The sequence below is a fragment of the Neovison vison genome, chromosome 6 (assembly GCF_020171115.1).
Source record: "Neovison vison isolate M4711 chromosome 6, ASM_NN_V1, whole genome shotgun sequence".
NCBI lineage: Eukaryota > Metazoa > Chordata > Mammalia > Carnivora > Mustelidae > Neogale > Neogale vison.
This window is the reverse complement of record NC_058096.1, coordinates 207167919-207183718: the sequence shown is the minus strand read 5'-3', so window position 1 is coordinate 207183718 and position 15800 is coordinate 207167919. Positions and strand designations below refer to the sequence as shown.

Genomic DNA, 15800 nt, shown 5'->3' with positions numbered 1-15800 from the left:
CTTTCCATGGCTTCATGCTGCCTCTGGGGACAGTAAATACCAGTTTGGAATACAGTCTTCTCTGAGCAGAGGGCCAGGCTGGGCTTTGCACTTGCTGGCTGGCCACAGAGGCACTAACGCACCCTCCAACCCCATCTCTGCTTCCCTGGTCTGTGGCTTACATCTGTATTTTCTTTTTTGGCCTATGTACAAGTCTGTGTTCCTCTACTTGGGTCTGACGCTTGGGGTGGTGGTTGTGAGAGTGGAGACGTACCTACCTCCTCCTTCCCCAGGCAGGTCTGTCTGGAATAAGGCCTCACCAATGGGGCCTTGACAGCTGGGGCATGAGGACCACTCCCTTGTTTTTCACTAGGAAGTTCTGAACGGGACCCTTCTCCCATTTCTCTGTTAAAACTCCAGCTACTCCAGTTTCTCATTTTAATGTATTTTATTGAATATTTAAATATATTCTTTTTTAGTTCAATTAAAAAAACAATTTTTAGGTAGGCTCCATGCCCAATGTGGGGTCTGCACTCACCACCCTGAGATCAAGTCACATGCCCCACCCTCTCAACCGGCCAGGCTGGCTTCAATTTAATTTTTGAATTATAACACGCATGTTGTATAAAATAAAATATGAAATGTCCCCTTCCTCAAAGACCTCCTTCCCTAACTTGGGGGCAAATTCTTTTAATCACTTATCCACTGATTCCCCCTAGACCTCAGAACGGAGCACGGCACACCAGGTTTGGAAACGCCTCGAGATGAATGGACAAACTCCTCAGGCAATGGAATGTGACAGGAAAAGCAGGATACGGCATCAGCTCTGCATGACCTTGGGAGTTAGTAATCCATCTCCTTTATGAGATAGTGGTAGCCACAGTGTCCAGGGACTACATTACTTTTTCTGGGCACAGGGGTTAGGGTAGACCAAATAAGAGATCTAAGACATAGGAACTACAGAGTCGAAGAAAGGGAGATTAACCCCTGTCTAGAGCCCACACCCATGTCCCCACATCCAAATCTTGTGCATTTGGGCATCAAGGATGCTTTTGTGAGGCAATGGCTTCCACATGCCTCTGAGGTTCCTATTGGGTTTGGCAACCTGCCTCCAGCACCAAGGCAGGCACAAGGCCCATTGCCATGGCTACAGCCTGCCTCCTTGGGCACAGAAAGCCTCTAGCTTAACTAGGGGCTGCTGTCCAGGGCAGGAGCTGCTCCAGTTGCCATGGTTGGGGCATACTTCAGTCTGAACAGGAAGCTGTGTGGTTCCAGGCTTTAAGTCCTTAGTAGTAACTACTAACATTTCTGTTTTTAGTCTTCCTAGTACTCTGATTTGTCAAATCTCGTAACCATTTTGCACATTTGCAAACTGACACTGAGATCATGCTAATGATGTAGTAAGGCCAAGACCTGAGCCAAGATCTTGATTTCAAACGTTTTCATCCTTGCTTCTTAATTTCAAGAGGAATCAGGATGCAGAGGTCAGGCCTCACTTGGCAGAATGGAAGCCTAGCCTCTCTCCCCAACCCCTGCACCTACCTACACCTGGGCATTTAAGAGTCAATGCTATGATTTCCTACGGGGTACAAGGTGGCAATAACCCCAACTCATGTCCCAGGCCAGTCAGCTCTGACCATTTTCGGTGATGGGCTGCTACTGGACCTTCTTGCAGCATTACCGGGAGAGCCAAGAGTCAGGGGCCGGGGTTATGTGCGCTGACAAGCCCCTGCTCGCTGTAAGAACTCTGGATTCTCAGTTGTACAAGTACTCTCCTAGAAAGGCCTGTCCCAACCTGGAGGCGGTCATCTTGTCCAGGCAATGGGTCTGCTGCAAGACTGGAGAAGTCCCTGAATTTCATTCCCCCAAAGCCAAGTCAGCTGGGAGAGAGCTACACAGCTTAAGTCAACACAGCCTCAGACATGCATCGGCTAGGCTGGTCTGCAGAAGTCCTGCTGTCTCAGTCAGCGACCTCGCCAGGTGATTCTCAGGAAACCCATAGGTACTACATAGTAAGCAGACTGGAACAAGGAATGCCAGTCCATTTGGATGACCATGGGAAATCCTAAATGTCAGGGCCAAACCAGCCGTGGAAATCAGCCTGTGCAAAGAAACTATTACCATCCAGTGGCACTGCTGCTTCCTAACTCCCTCTGGGACAATCTGGCTGTGAGGGCACCTGAGGTGGTAGGTTGCCACAGGAGAGAGTGGGAGGGATTTTCTTTCCAGTCTAAGTTGTCCAAAGGTGTTGGTCACTGTACTGTGTGAAGGCACGGCTATTCTGCAGAAGTCTGCAAAGGCTGTACCCTAAGGGTCCACAGTGGTAAGGTGGCCATTAGCAGTCACCTGACGGTTCTTTGTGGGCTTGGAAGGGCCTGGAAGGACAGCAAGGACTGGAGACAGAAGGGAGTGAAGTTGGTCCCAGTTCTCCAAGACAGGCCAGGAGCAGGAAGAGGGGATCAGACAAGTCTCTCTCCCCTTAGGGTTCAACGGATTGGAAAGGGCGGTGGAGGGGGGTAGGGCTTGGAGAGAACTGGCTCTAATAGCTTTGAGAACCTCTGGTTAAGTTGATTCACAGGACTCTCTCCTTTTGGTCACTACTGCTTAGCTCGGTTTTAAATTCAGGGTCAAAGGTGCTTCCTAAGAAGAGAGGAGGCGGGCCTAAAAACAAGCCACCAGGAAATGAAGTCCAGGGGAGCCGTTTACAAGGAGATCCAACACTGATGGTCCTGGGCTTCCATCCCATCCTGCAAGGTGACTTCCTTAGATGGAGACCACCCCTTCACAGGGGAGCAAGGAGCTTTCACCTTGTTCCCAATAAGTCCTCCTTCAAGGGATCAACTGGAGTGCAGCTATGCTCCAGGAGCAGCAGAAGAGAAAGCAAGGGCTTTACACTAATGGCCACAGGCAGAGAGGTCTGCAGAAGGAAATCTCAGGGCTGGCACTGTGTATCCAGACAAAGGGTGCTCGGATTATTCAGATGAGGTCTTCCTGGAATGAGGGGGAACCCTCAGGTTACCGCACCCAGCAGGACAGAAATCATGTAAGCACACCCAATTCACAGACCATTTACATTATCCCCCAGAAAGCTCCGGATTACACTATTTTTCTTCGTGACCACTTAGCACTATTTAACATAATCCTATTTCTTATTAATGTATGGTCTTGTATCCCCCACCCCAAAAGAATCTAAGTGGCCTGGAGTGCAGGAGCCTTGCCTATCTTATTCATAACTATGACTTCACTGCATTCAGGGTCCAATGCCTGGCAAGTAAGAGGCCCTCAAATGTTTCCCAGATGAATGGAACTCATAGAATCAGCTGTGAGGAACCACAGAGATCTTGTTCTACCTCACAACCTTCCTAACTAGTGGTTCCCCAAGGGTGGTTCCTTGCCCAGGTACATCAGGACCCCCTAAAAATCTGTTAAAAACACAGTATTTCAGGGGCGCCAGGGTGGCTCAGTTGGTTAAGCATCCAACTGTTGATTTTGGCTCAGGTTATGATCGCAGGGTGGTGAGATCAAGCCCCGCATGGGGTTCCGTGCTGAGTATGCAGTCTACTTAAGATTCTCTCCTTCTTCTTCTGCCCCCACTCTCTCAAGAACAGAACAAAACATGGTGTTTCAGAACTCCAGACCTGCTCCATCAGTTTTGAGGGTGGGGCTGAGCAACCTGCCTCTGAACAATGCTTTGGGTGATCCTGATCTGTACTGAGGTTGGAACACTACTGTCCTTAACCACACTTGGGGGAACCACTCCACAGTAAGGATCCCAGGAACCTGTGAGAGACTGGTGGATTACACATGTCCTGTTACACTTTCTAAAGAGCTCACACTCAAGTTTAGAAACCAGTCTTTGGTTAGTCTGGGTCAGGGCTTACCCTCCTTTGTCACCCTTGGGGAGTACAGAACTCTGGGAGACCCCACTGGTCCTAGCACTCTGTGCTAGAGGGGAGTCCGAACAGATCCGGCAGCACAGCACAACCTGGCTGGCACAGCTCCCCGAGGAGCTGGGTGCTAACTGCTCGCCGCACAAGCCCCCGCTTTTGCTTCACTGGGTTCATAAAAGCAGCTCGAAGGCAATGGCCTTTTCCTGTTTTCTGCACAGGGTTTGCACCTGTGGATGATGCTCAAAGGCTGTCCTCAAAAGTACATCAAGGTGCACGAAACCAACTGCCCTCAAGGTCTGCCTCCAGCTGGGGGCTCTCTAAACGGCATCCCGACAAACATGCTCTAGCCTGCCAAACAAAACTATTCAATTCCCTTGGAGGTGCCAGGCTTTTGGCCACACCCCTTTCTTCACTTTGACCACGGAAGCAGTGGGCGAGGCACATTTAACTGTATGCTCCTTAAGCATCATCAAGGTGCTCGGTCAGGAAGCCCCGCATCCCTGAACTCACTGCGGATCAGACCAGGTGGGGCTGAATTTCAGACTCTTCATAGGACACATGAAGAGACTGGTGTGTGAATGCAGAGAATGGGACTAGAATCCAGAAATGTTCTATTTATTCACTAAAAAAAGAGGGAGATGAGGTCTTCTTGATCAGTTTCCTCCAATCTCCCCACACTCCCTCCCTTCATTTTTCCAAAATAACAACACACTGAGAAACACATTTGTACAAAAACCACGTATTATTCCCCCCCCTCACAAAACTGGGTAGCTGTATTACAGGAACGAAACCAGATCAAAGACATGAAAAGAAAAGTCACCACTTATAGTGAAATATAACAGTGTTAAGAATTCAGGTATTTTGTAGAATTGTTACCGGCATAGTAAAAGTATTTCCACCTGGATCTTGTAAATTTGAAAGCGATCACATTAAAGACCTGAGGTTAACAAGGGACCACAGTATGAACCAGAATTCCATTTTCCTTCTAAGACCCCAGTGGAAAAAGTAAGTATTTGGAATGAGTTTCCTTTGGGAAAGACTGGCGGGAATTAGGGAACACCCTGGCCATTGTCAAAAGGCACTGGGATCTTTCTGGAGACAAATGCATTGGAACTTAACTCCAGCAGGAACAAGCTCATTTCCACTCCAAGAGTCCAGAACACACACACAAAAGGAACAAGGTCTCCTTGGTTCCAGTACTCGGATGGTGACCAGGGCCACCTGGTTAGAGGCAACACCTGAGGGTTTGAAAGGCAAATCTTAATTGTGGTTTTATATTTTTTGCTTTCTGATACTAAGGAAGAAAGTTCTGAGGTGTTTTATAAACACCTCCCTACACCCTCTCATATGTAAAGCTTTACAGAATATATAGAAAAAGATATCCAAAAGGTGTTCCACTTAGCATTCTAAACAATGAAACTGCCACTTGAGAATGTGACATGAAGAGGCCAGGCGCTTTGGAAATCAAGATCCACCAAACATACCCTGCCCCCATCCATGGAAGGATAGAGGGGAGGGAAGAAGGACAAGAAGAGAAAACCAAGAACTCTCAAGTAATTCATCAGCAGGGGTCAAAATGGGCTCGAGTTAAGGCATTTTGTGGCTCTGCCTCTGGAATGGCATTCTGATCGTTCAGTCCGAGATCCCCAGCCCTCAAAGCATGATGCTCTGATGGCCAACTGCGTGCCTTGGGACCCCCAGCTTCTCCCTGACAACCCTGCGACAGATGGAATGCGAGATTTCACCAAGGGAAGCGAGAAGGGACAAGAGCCCTTGATCCTGCCCCACTTCTCCAATCTAGCCCCAAACCTGAAGTACCGCTTCACTGAGCCCCACTCACCCCGGACTGCAAGAGGTAGTTTGGGGACTCGAACCCCCGGCCATCCTAACCAAGTTCCATGAGCTAAAATGTTTAGCACTATCTACTTACTTTTTTTTTCTTTTCCTTTTTGAAGGTTTTTTTGTTTTTTTGTTTTTTTTGTTTGTTTGTTTGTTTGTTTTGCTTTTTTTAAAGGGGAAAAAAAAGAATGAGTACAAAGCAGTGACTAGTGGACTAGACTCAGTGGACAGTCATCGCCCTAGACTCAAACGCTCCCTGGCTCGTCTAGGGAATGAAGGAACGCCTCCCCAAATCCCACCCCTAATCCAACAAATCATCTGCATAGAAAGCCAGAACCGGTGGGCCCAGGGAAGGAGTGTGGGTCTGTTGTACTGCTGGGCGCTCCCCTACCAGGTACTAAAGGGGCCACGCAGCGGGGAGGTCCTTACGGTCCAGGAGTAAAATCAGTGGGGTCCCGCCCCGTCCCCATCTCTTTGAATTTTGGTGCATCTATGTGAGGCAAAAGTCTCAGGAAACTTCACCATCAGCACCAATCTTAGCTCAGATTAGCAGAAATAAGGTCACTTATAATGCCTTTAGGTTCGTCCCCTCTGGCTATTCCCTCTGCCCATCACCATTTTTTTTTTGGTTCCTATGAACTTAGGATGCTCTCATTTAAAGCAATGACAAAAGGAAAAAAAAATAACAAAACATAATGATTATAAAGCATCAGCCACGTAAGCATCAAAACCAAACACTGCAGGAGAGCACTGAAACAACAGACAAACTTCTCATGTTGACAGGACCTGCAGAGAAAGGGTCAGTACACCCCACAGCAGGACAGGGGGACGCAGGCTACCGTGAGGATGACCAGGACACACTGGCCCCCACAGGCTTCCCCTCGCGGACCTGACAAAGGAGGTGTCCGAGCATGGAGAGGGCCGGCAAGGGGGACGGGGAAATATGGGATGCGTGCTTGGGGCTGCGAGAAGAAATATCCTAAAAGAAACCCAAGGAAGCCGAGGAACACAAGTCTCGTCATCCCCCCTGCAGCTGCTGGCGCCGGGCGTGGACGCTGCCTGCCTCTTCCAGGCTAGGGGGCGGCGGAGGCTGGCGGGCCTGGAGCAGGAGGCGGAGGGACTCCGTCTGCGGGCGGTGGTGGCGGTGGTGGTGGCGGCTGCGGCGGCGGTGGGGCATCTGCAAACACAGCCAAGAGGGACTCGTCATTGCTGGAAACACAACGGCTGGGGAAAGAGCCCCTTCCAAGAAAAATGACATAGGAAGTGATTTTTGTTATTGAGGCAATCAACGTGGCCTTCGAGGTGCTGGTGCCACCGCAGGCCGGGCAGGTCAGGTCCCCCCTGAATACCCAAGTCTCGGCTAGCGTGCTGAGGTGTCTGCATCTGTCCCAACCTCCTCCACAGCCCACCCCTTCCAAGAATCACTCCAGACCTTTGCAGAACTTAATTTTAGTTTGATTTTATTGCATTTTAATGGTTCTCTCTGCTAATTTTAACTTCTTCAGTTAAATGATAAAGCTCCTTCCTGGGCAAGTTCTGTGTCTTCTTCTCTTTCTCTCTCAGTGCCTGGCCTAGGTGGGCACAAAACAGATTATCAATAACTTCTTGCTGATTAAGTGTCTCCACCAGGGCCAGAGAGCTTCACTCGAGGCAGCTGCTGACAAGCTGGACAGTCCTGGGAGGCCCCACAGCTCCTGAACTGCAGTCCTTGGGTTTTTGGCCAAAACTAGGTCAGGTCCTGAAGGGAACAATTAGTATGAGTGTCTGGGGCTCTTTCCTATTTCGACTTTAGCTGCTTAGCGTACAAAGGAACCCTAGAGATTATTTAATCCAGGGTTTTTTAAACCTCTTGATTTGGTCAGAAATGAAAACATATGAAACAAATAATTCAAGTACAGCCTTGCTTACCAGTCAGTTCACCCAACCTTCCCCCCGCCGCGCCCCCGTCCCAGGAGATTTCCACCAAACTGCTAAAGCTCTTCAAAGCATTTTGAAGGCCACTGATCTTTCAGTGGAGGAAACTAAGACCTGAAGAGGGGAACCACCTTACCCAATGAGGCCTGCCTGGGACCCTAGAGCCACGCCAGCAGCTCAGAATCCCAGAAACACTCATCTGTGGTGGGAAGTGGGAGGAGCACCTGAAACCCTCCACATTCTCAAGATGATCCCTTGAGGGCCCTTCAGGATGAAATCCTGGCCAGTGTAAAGACCAAGGATATCGGATCTGTAACTAAATGGCAAACTGGTCAGCTGTCTTGGCAGACCAGCCCTGTAAGGCAGCGAGGTGCAGTGTTTTCTTGCCAAGGAAAAGTATCCGTTACACTGTAATCGGTGACCAAGGACCCAAGGGAGAGGGTTTTCTACTGTCATGATCTTCACATGCGGCCACACTGCTGTCTTCCTTCCATGCACCTACTCTGTCCTAGCCCCGAGGGGTCCAGAAACATGCCTCTGTGTAGCCTGCCTCCTGGCTCTGGGCAGTCTTCCTGAGGACTAAAGTACACTTAAAGCACTTCAGAGTCTCGGGTAACCTGCAAATCTTATAGACTACTCTCTACTCACTTATTTCTTGTTTTCCCAACTAAGGCTCCTGGAGACCAGGAATTCTTGAGTCCTAGCTCTCTGTACTGTGAATAGGAGCTAATTTCTTGGCACATACATGAACTGGTAAATGAATCAGGATCACAGATGTGGCTGAGGCACCTGGCCACCACTGGCTGTATTTTGGGATCATTCTGAGATCGACAGGAGTAAAGGACAGGGCAGAGCTTCTGAAGCAACCCTCTGGAGGCCAGGATTGGGGGAGACCAGTGTCTACTGGAGAAAAGCCCCGGCTTCATACACATGCCAGACACTGCCCAGCAGGACCTGTGCCTTCTCCACAGAGCCCGCTAGGACCTCCTAGTCCTTCTCAACACAGCCCCTCAACACCTTCTTGAGTCTAAGCCGCTAATAACAATATCCCAGAGGAACTACAAAAGACTTGTGATTTCTGCTTTAAACTGGTTCTTATTTTTCTTTACACCCTCTACATTTGAACCCCATATCCATAAAAGGCTTCTGTAGGAAAGCCACCAGCAATTCAATATGACTAACAAGATTCGAGCTAGAGAAGCTTAAAGGTAAGTGGGTGCGGAATGTCTTTCCGGCCTCCCCACAGACCTCAGGGTCAAGAGTACAGGCCACAAAGGCTGTGGCGCACAAGGCCAAATGACTGTAAGCATCTGCACTCATCACCTGTTTACCGGCTCATCAGGGGTGCTGAAGAGCACGGGCCACACATCGATCTTCTGGAACCCACTGTCACAGGCTGCACTGTCCATGGACCTGCTAAACTATAGATAATCTAGAGAATAAAGCCTTCCTCCCTTGCCTCCAGCCCACCCACAGAGACCCCACTATGGTGATGAAGTAGTAGTATCACGCTACTTACACATGCCATTAGGTGCCGTGAGGGGTACCCGGGGTCCTAAGATGTTTCCTGGCATTGGAGGCATACCAGGAGGGGCTGGGCCACTCCCAGGGGGGTGGATGTTGGCTGCAACGGTGGGGATCATACGGCCCGGCATGGGCTGCCCAGGGATCATGGAACCTGGACCTGGTATCTGACCTGTGGAAGGAGATTTAAAGTATGAAGGTAAGTGTACTGGGGAGAAAGGGGTCAAATCAATGCACAGGACTGCTAAATACAAAAACCTAACCCTCTGAAGCTCTGAAATACCAACAGAGCAATAATCTATAATAATCTCTATGTCTAGATTTCCGTTTTTTGGGAGGAGAAAGGATAATGGGGCAGTCTATGGAGCGCATGGCCACTCTAAATCCTGGTACAGGCAGGTAGCCGTGAGAAGCAATTACAGGAGAAGCACCCTACAACAAAACACTCGTTTTGGTTAGTGGGTGGACAGTGGCTTATCCTACATCTTCCTGACAACACAAAACACCAAGCACAGGCCACAGGGGATGGGGAGGACTTTTATTGCACGTCAGCACGCAGTCTAGTCAAGACTGAGCTTCCCACAGGGGCTTCATGGGAAGGTATGTGTGAAAGGATATTGGTCACAACTGTGAAATCAACATTATAAAGGGATTGTGATTGGAAGTTCCAAGTCCTGTTCATGAAAACGCCTCTCCTTCTAACCCCCACCATGAAGCACTGTGATCGGGGGGTGGGGGGTGCACAGCGAGAAAAACAGACAACCCCTTCACCTCTTCCTATCGGTTGGAAATTGACGAGAGGAGATACCAGACACAGGAACAGTGAAACACCTCCTGTCTGCAGTTTCATGCTGAGCCTTCAGGACGTTTAGCGAACTTTTTCTGTAGACCCAGACAGTAAATATTTGGACCTTGCAGACCATATGGTCTTTGTCACAGCTATTCAACTTTTATCACTGTAGCAAGAAGGCAGTCACAGATGACATTCACGTGTCACAGATAACAAATTTCTGAGACTTACACATGCCATTATAAGCAACCCTTTATTTATGGACTCTGAAATGTGAATTTTGTATAATTCTCAGGAGATATAAACACTCTCCTTTTGAGTTTCCCCCAACCATTTAAACCGTAAAAACCACTCTTGGCCTGCAATCCATACAAGAACAGGAAGTGGGCCAGAGCTGGCCCACAGGCTGTAGTTTGCCAACCCTGCTTTAAACTCAGTGGTTTGTGTGCTCGCTTCGGCAGCACATATACTAAACTCAGTGGTTTGGCTGCTGGGCTTGGTTTTAAAGAGCTACAAACAAAGGAGAATAGTTCAATGGGCACAGACCAAGGTGGAAGTGCATGCTTCTCTCACGGCACATGATACTCTCTATGGAATAAGGAAAGAGAATCTATGGTGCTTTGTTTTGCTTTGAAATCTAGGGACTTCAGCATGTCTGTAAGGTCAGTTGTATGAAACTAAATACAGGTTTCTAGGCAGCTCCGAGACAGGTGGAAGTAAGAATGCTTGAGGTCCCGGCTTGTATATTTGGGCGATGGGACTGATAGCTCCCGATCAGTTACAATGTAGACAGCAGTACTGGAGATAACCCTCCCGAGTTCTTGGTTACTGTCTAGAAAAAGGCCTGTCTTAAGAAAAGGACACACAGTTTCAAGCCTCACACCACCTATTTCTAGTGTCTGTTCCCTGACCCGGGGACAGGAGGAGACCCTCACTACTGGGGTGTCAGTGAAGAGCACTCCAGAGGTTCAAGAATCCGGGGAAGAGGTGGTCTACTATCTTTGACGGAATAATCTTTAGAAAGCAAAATATATCCGTATGTCTCAGAATAAAAAGGACAGCAAGTTGGGGGCTCTCAGGCCCAGCTTTCCGTGCTCTATAATGCGATCATGCAAGAGCCCACCAGGAGTCCCCCAGGTCCATCCACTGGAGGACAGCTCCGTCGAACTGCTTCAGAGAGGGCAAGGGCAGGCGCTGCACTCACTGCAAGGCCAACATGGCCACCCATTCTTACACCAACTGACCATCAAAGTCAAAGCTGTTGGGTGCATGGGCCACGACACTAGGCCACATGCAGGCAGAGATGGAAAGCCTATCAATCTAGGGAGGGGCATGGAAATTAAAGGAACTACTATCAAATATGTTGCATGGCATACATTCCACAGACGTGCAGTGTGGAAGGCACATCCGGGGAAAACCACGAAAGGAGCAGGCCAAAAACCTGAAATCGTCCAGCCAACTGGACATACCTGTGAATGATTCGGGTTTTGGATGACTTGCAAAGGAGTGAAGGAGGGGATTAGAGACAGGACAGCAGCAGACTATCCTAAGCACAAGGCCCAGCTGGAGTTATGCCATCAACAAACAATACAAGTGTCACTCCCGCTGTTCCTGAGAGCTACCACCCACCAGCAGCACCTTCACACTTGCCACTCCCTGAGGTACGTGCATCACCTTATTAGCCGCTGCTGGCACTGCCTGAGGAACTACTGGCTCAAAAAGGTGTTTAAAAAAAAAAAAAAAAAAGTGCTCAAGTAAGAGCCACGTGACCTACGGTCTGTCTGACAGGACTCACAGCAAAGGGGCTGTGGGGATGAGCCCTACACACAGAATGGGGCCAGGACTTGGTGACAGGTTTTGAAGGGAGTGTAAGGCTGATGGCCTGTGAGACAGGGAGCTTTGAGAACAGAGGAGCTGGAGCCTAGAGGAGAGGAAGAGAGCTTTTCAAGAGAAGCAGGGACTGCGTGAGGGCAGGCTGAGCAGACAATGGTAGGAGCTGAGGGGTGAGAGGCAGCACCCACAGGCGGCCTGGGAAGGGGTGAGAGAGCAAGGCAGAAGGCAAGCGTGCAGCGGGAAGGAGAGAGAATTCGACGGGCGAAGTGCAGCGGGGACGAAGTAGGGAGGACGGGCCAGGACTCCTGCTCTGGCAGCAGGAGACACGGGACAGGCCACCTGTGGTGAGCGGAGCGCAGAGGCGGGCTGCAGGGGAGGTGCGCAAATCCCAAAGGCTCACGTGGGCAGCAGCCCATGGAGCCAGTCCCCTGCCACTGCTCAAGAGGCTCCCGAGTCCCTAAGTCTCTAAGAGTGATTCTCTAAAGGTATTCTGGTGGTGTAATAGGGAAGAGAGCAGACGCTTTCGTTGCTGGCGACACGAGGCCCACTTCTAAGCCCAGAGCTCTCATTTCCCAACCTGGAGATGAAAGAACTTCTCGTGGTCTCGTGGCCAATGGAAACCATGCGCTAGACCAGCCAATGCGACCTGTGTATCAGTGGGTGCCAGCCCCCTCCTTCTTCCAAGTTCAGTCTGGACAAGAGGCCTTGAGCAAGTGAGGAAAAATATGTTGCCAGCCCTTCTCAGATCTCTCTCCAGAAAACTGAAGAGAGTAAGGCACGCCTTTACCAAAAAAGGCCCGAATGACTACTGGTAGACGGAAGAGGGAGGAAGGGAGGGCACAGCAGGTGAGCGCTCACAGCAGTGCTCCGGGCGCAGCTGTGCGGTCCCCCTGCTGCTCGCTGCGGCCGTCAGACAGAGGGCTACGCTTGGATGTGAAGAGCAACTGGGGGCTGCCCCAACTCCTGGCTCACCGGGGGGGATCCCCGTCAGCAGCCACTCAGTCCCACCTTCACCAGGGCAGGTATGGGGGAACTCATCAGACTGGAAAACTGAACAGTGTGATCTTACTTCCATGTCACCCCAACCAAGATCAAGCATTCTTGGGCAAGTCACTGAGGGTGCCCAGAGCCTGGGTTTCTCAAGATTATACAGAGTGAAACGAGGGATCTGCCCCAATCTTACCCTAAGGCTTTCGGTCTGATAGGGGAAACTGTTTATTTGTTTCAGTGCCTCCTCCAACATGCTGTGAGAGCAATATTTTCATTGTACAGAGAGAAAACAGAAGCTCAGAAAAGTTAAGGGTCTTCTGACAGTCACAGAATTTGTAAGAGGTATCAGATCCAAGTCTTCTAACTCTAAATCCAGTTCTCTTTCCACCACACTATTCTATGCCCAAACGAAACAGTTCCCGCGAAAGGATTTAATATAATAGCCAGCATTTTAAAAAAAAAAGAAAAACTGGGGCACCGGGGTGGTGCAGTCCGTTAAGCGTCCAACTGTCAGTTTCGGCTTAGATGGTGTCTCAGGGTCATGAGATCAAGCCCTGCGCCCGGCTCCACACTTGCGTGGAGTCTGCTTAAGATGTTCTCTCCTCTTCCTCTGTCCCTCCTGCTGCTTGTGCTGTCAAATAAATAAATAAACCTTCCCAAAAACCACACCCCCTAAGGGGTATACTTTAGTTCTAGCCACCATGTTTTCTTCTTTCCTGTATCAGTTTTAAGACTGCCCTGCTTCCTGCAGCAATTTTTTTTTTTAAAGATTTTATTTATTTGACAGAGATCACAAGTAGGCAGAGAGGCAGGCAGAGAGAGAGGAGGAAGCAGGCTCCCTGCTGAGCACAGAGCCTGATGCGGGGCTTGATCCCAGGACCCTGGGATCACGACCTGAGCTGAAGGCAGAGGCTTTAACCCACTGAGCCACCCAGGCACCCCTCCTGCAGTAATTTTTAAAAAAATATTTGTTAGAGAGAGAGAGAGAGAGAAACACACAGAGAATGTGCACGAGAAGGGAGGGAGGGGCAGTGGGAGAGAATCTTCAAGCAGAGCGCCCACAATGAGTGTGGTGCCCCATGCGATGCTTCATCCCATGACCCGAGACAAAGCTAGGAGCTAGACACAACCAATTGAGCCACCTGGGCGCCCCTGCAGTGAGCAATTTTTTAATTTACCAAACATATGGTAGCCTGCAGTGGGCTGGATGGTGACCCCCGCCCAACAGATATGTGGTACATATTCTAATACTTGGAACGCAACCACACTGGGAAAAAGGGTCTTTGTGGATGTGATTAAGGATCTTGAGATGAGGAGATCATCCTGGATTATCTTGGTGGGATCTAAATCCAATGACAAGTGTCCTTCTAAGAGACACATGGCTGCTGCCAGCCACCAGAAGCTGGAAGAGACAAGGAATAGACTGTCCCCTAGAACTCCGGAAGATAAGCAGGTCTGGCTAGACAATGAACTTTTAGTTCGCAGACTGAGGGAGCCCATCTGGTGTTTCAAATCACAGAATCTGTAAAAGGAGAAGACGTAAAGGTGGAGTAATTCGTCAATGTCCTCAAGTGTAAACAGGGAGCCTGGAAGGGTCATGGGTCCTGTGGCTCCAGAGATGGTGCTTGCGACCACAGTGCCCCCTGCAGGTGAGGGTCTGGAGGAGGGGGTCCACAGACTTGTGCGATGCAAACCGGGCTGCCAGTAAACTGACAGGTCACTTCTTTGACCCACACACGGCTCCAGAGAGGAAACAAGTCTCCAACCAGCAGCTCAGTGTGGGGGTTCCAGCAGGGAAATGAGCTATTCACAAAATAATCTGGCAAAGAGGAGAATCAGTTGCAGATCGACCCAGACCTGTGAAGTGACGCCTATGCAATAGGCACTGGGCTGAGGCTGATGGCTCTTGCTGGCAGGGCTCAGTGGTGCCATTTCCAAAGCTACCTGCTTGGCCTGTTTACCTGTTTCCCTCTATTTTTACTGCAACAAGCTGTGGCAGGGCAGCCTCAGGGTTTTCCAAGGCCATAAGACCAACAGTTGCAAGGAACTTTTCCTCACTATAAATCCTGAAGTATTCTGAAAACCAGTTTCCCCACCTTCCTATAGTACCAAGGCAATAAAGCCACTGGAGCACAGGTGTGAGGGAGAGGACAGTGGCTCCTTTGGAGATGTGGCAGCAAAAAGGAAGAGCTAGAGAAAGAAACAGATTGCTTCTGCTTATTGGATGTTGCACAAACACTTCTCAGGACAGCAAGGAGCACTAAGAGAGGGTGATGTCCCTGGGCCATCCGGAGCTTAGTGCCGTCACATGCTGTACAACTCACAGTGCTGCGTATCAGCACAGTGGATTTAGGGAACAGAGAGCGGGGAGACCAGGATATCATCCTAAGCCAGGGCCTGCCATTTGCCAGGCAATGACAGTGACTTTATTGAATCCTCTAGGTTGCTGGCTAGATTGTGAGACAGAAAAAACCCAGTTTCAAGATAAGGAACAAAGTCTCAGAGGGACTGTGTAACTTGGCTCGTGATTTCCCTAGAAGCAGAGACAGAGCTGAGGTTCAAACCCAGATCTTTCTGCCCTCAAGGCTCATTCTCTCCTCCTTAACACCTACACCACCCTGTCTTGAAGGAGCAGTTCTCTCCTTGGAAAAGCTGATTTCTAAGGATCAAATCTGAAATGAAGCAGAATTTAAAAGAGGACTGAAGAGAAGACAGAATCAATTTCTTGTAATGCAAACTCTGGTTTTTTAAAATTTACATATTCCTGTCTTTTCTTCTGGTGTCCGACAAAGGTCTCCCCACTTTTTTACAAGGATGACAATGTCTGAAGGCACTGCCATGACCTCTTACTATATATGAAGAAAGCCACGGGAGCAGGCCTTACCACACAAAATGAAGGGTGTGTTTGTATGTTCTGCCATTTAAAAAAAAAAAAAATCAGGTATTTCCCTTCCTGGTAGAAAGGGAGCTGAAAGGGAGAAAGAGATGAGACACGGCTTCAAAACAGTAGCATGAAAGCAAAAAGTGGTGGGAGTTTGACC

General features: G+C 49.4%; 1 protein-coding gene across 3 annotated transcripts in view; it reads right to left on the bottom strand.

The window, feature by feature from the left end:
- Nucleotides 1-4592: 4592 nt before the first annotated feature.
- Nucleotides 4593-15800, bottom strand: part of SMARCC1 (SWI/SNF related, matrix associated, actin dependent regulator of chromatin subfamily c member 1) — a 170918-nt gene continuing 159710 nt past the window's right edge. For 2 of the 3 annotated variants that reach the window (XM_044253682.1, XM_044253683.1), the window contains exons 27-28: nucleotides 9142-9318; nucleotides 4593-6885 (exon numbers count right to left, since the gene is read on the bottom strand). In XM_044253682.1, the coding sequence (XP_044109617.1) occupies nucleotides 6782-6885; nucleotides 9142-9318 (281 nt within the window). In that variant the 3' untranslated portion in view covers nucleotides 4593-6781. Of the gene's footprint in view, nucleotides 6886-7151; nucleotides 7447-9141; nucleotides 9319-15800 lie in introns of those variants that run through there. The other variant, XM_044253684.1, reaches the window with a different exon arrangement.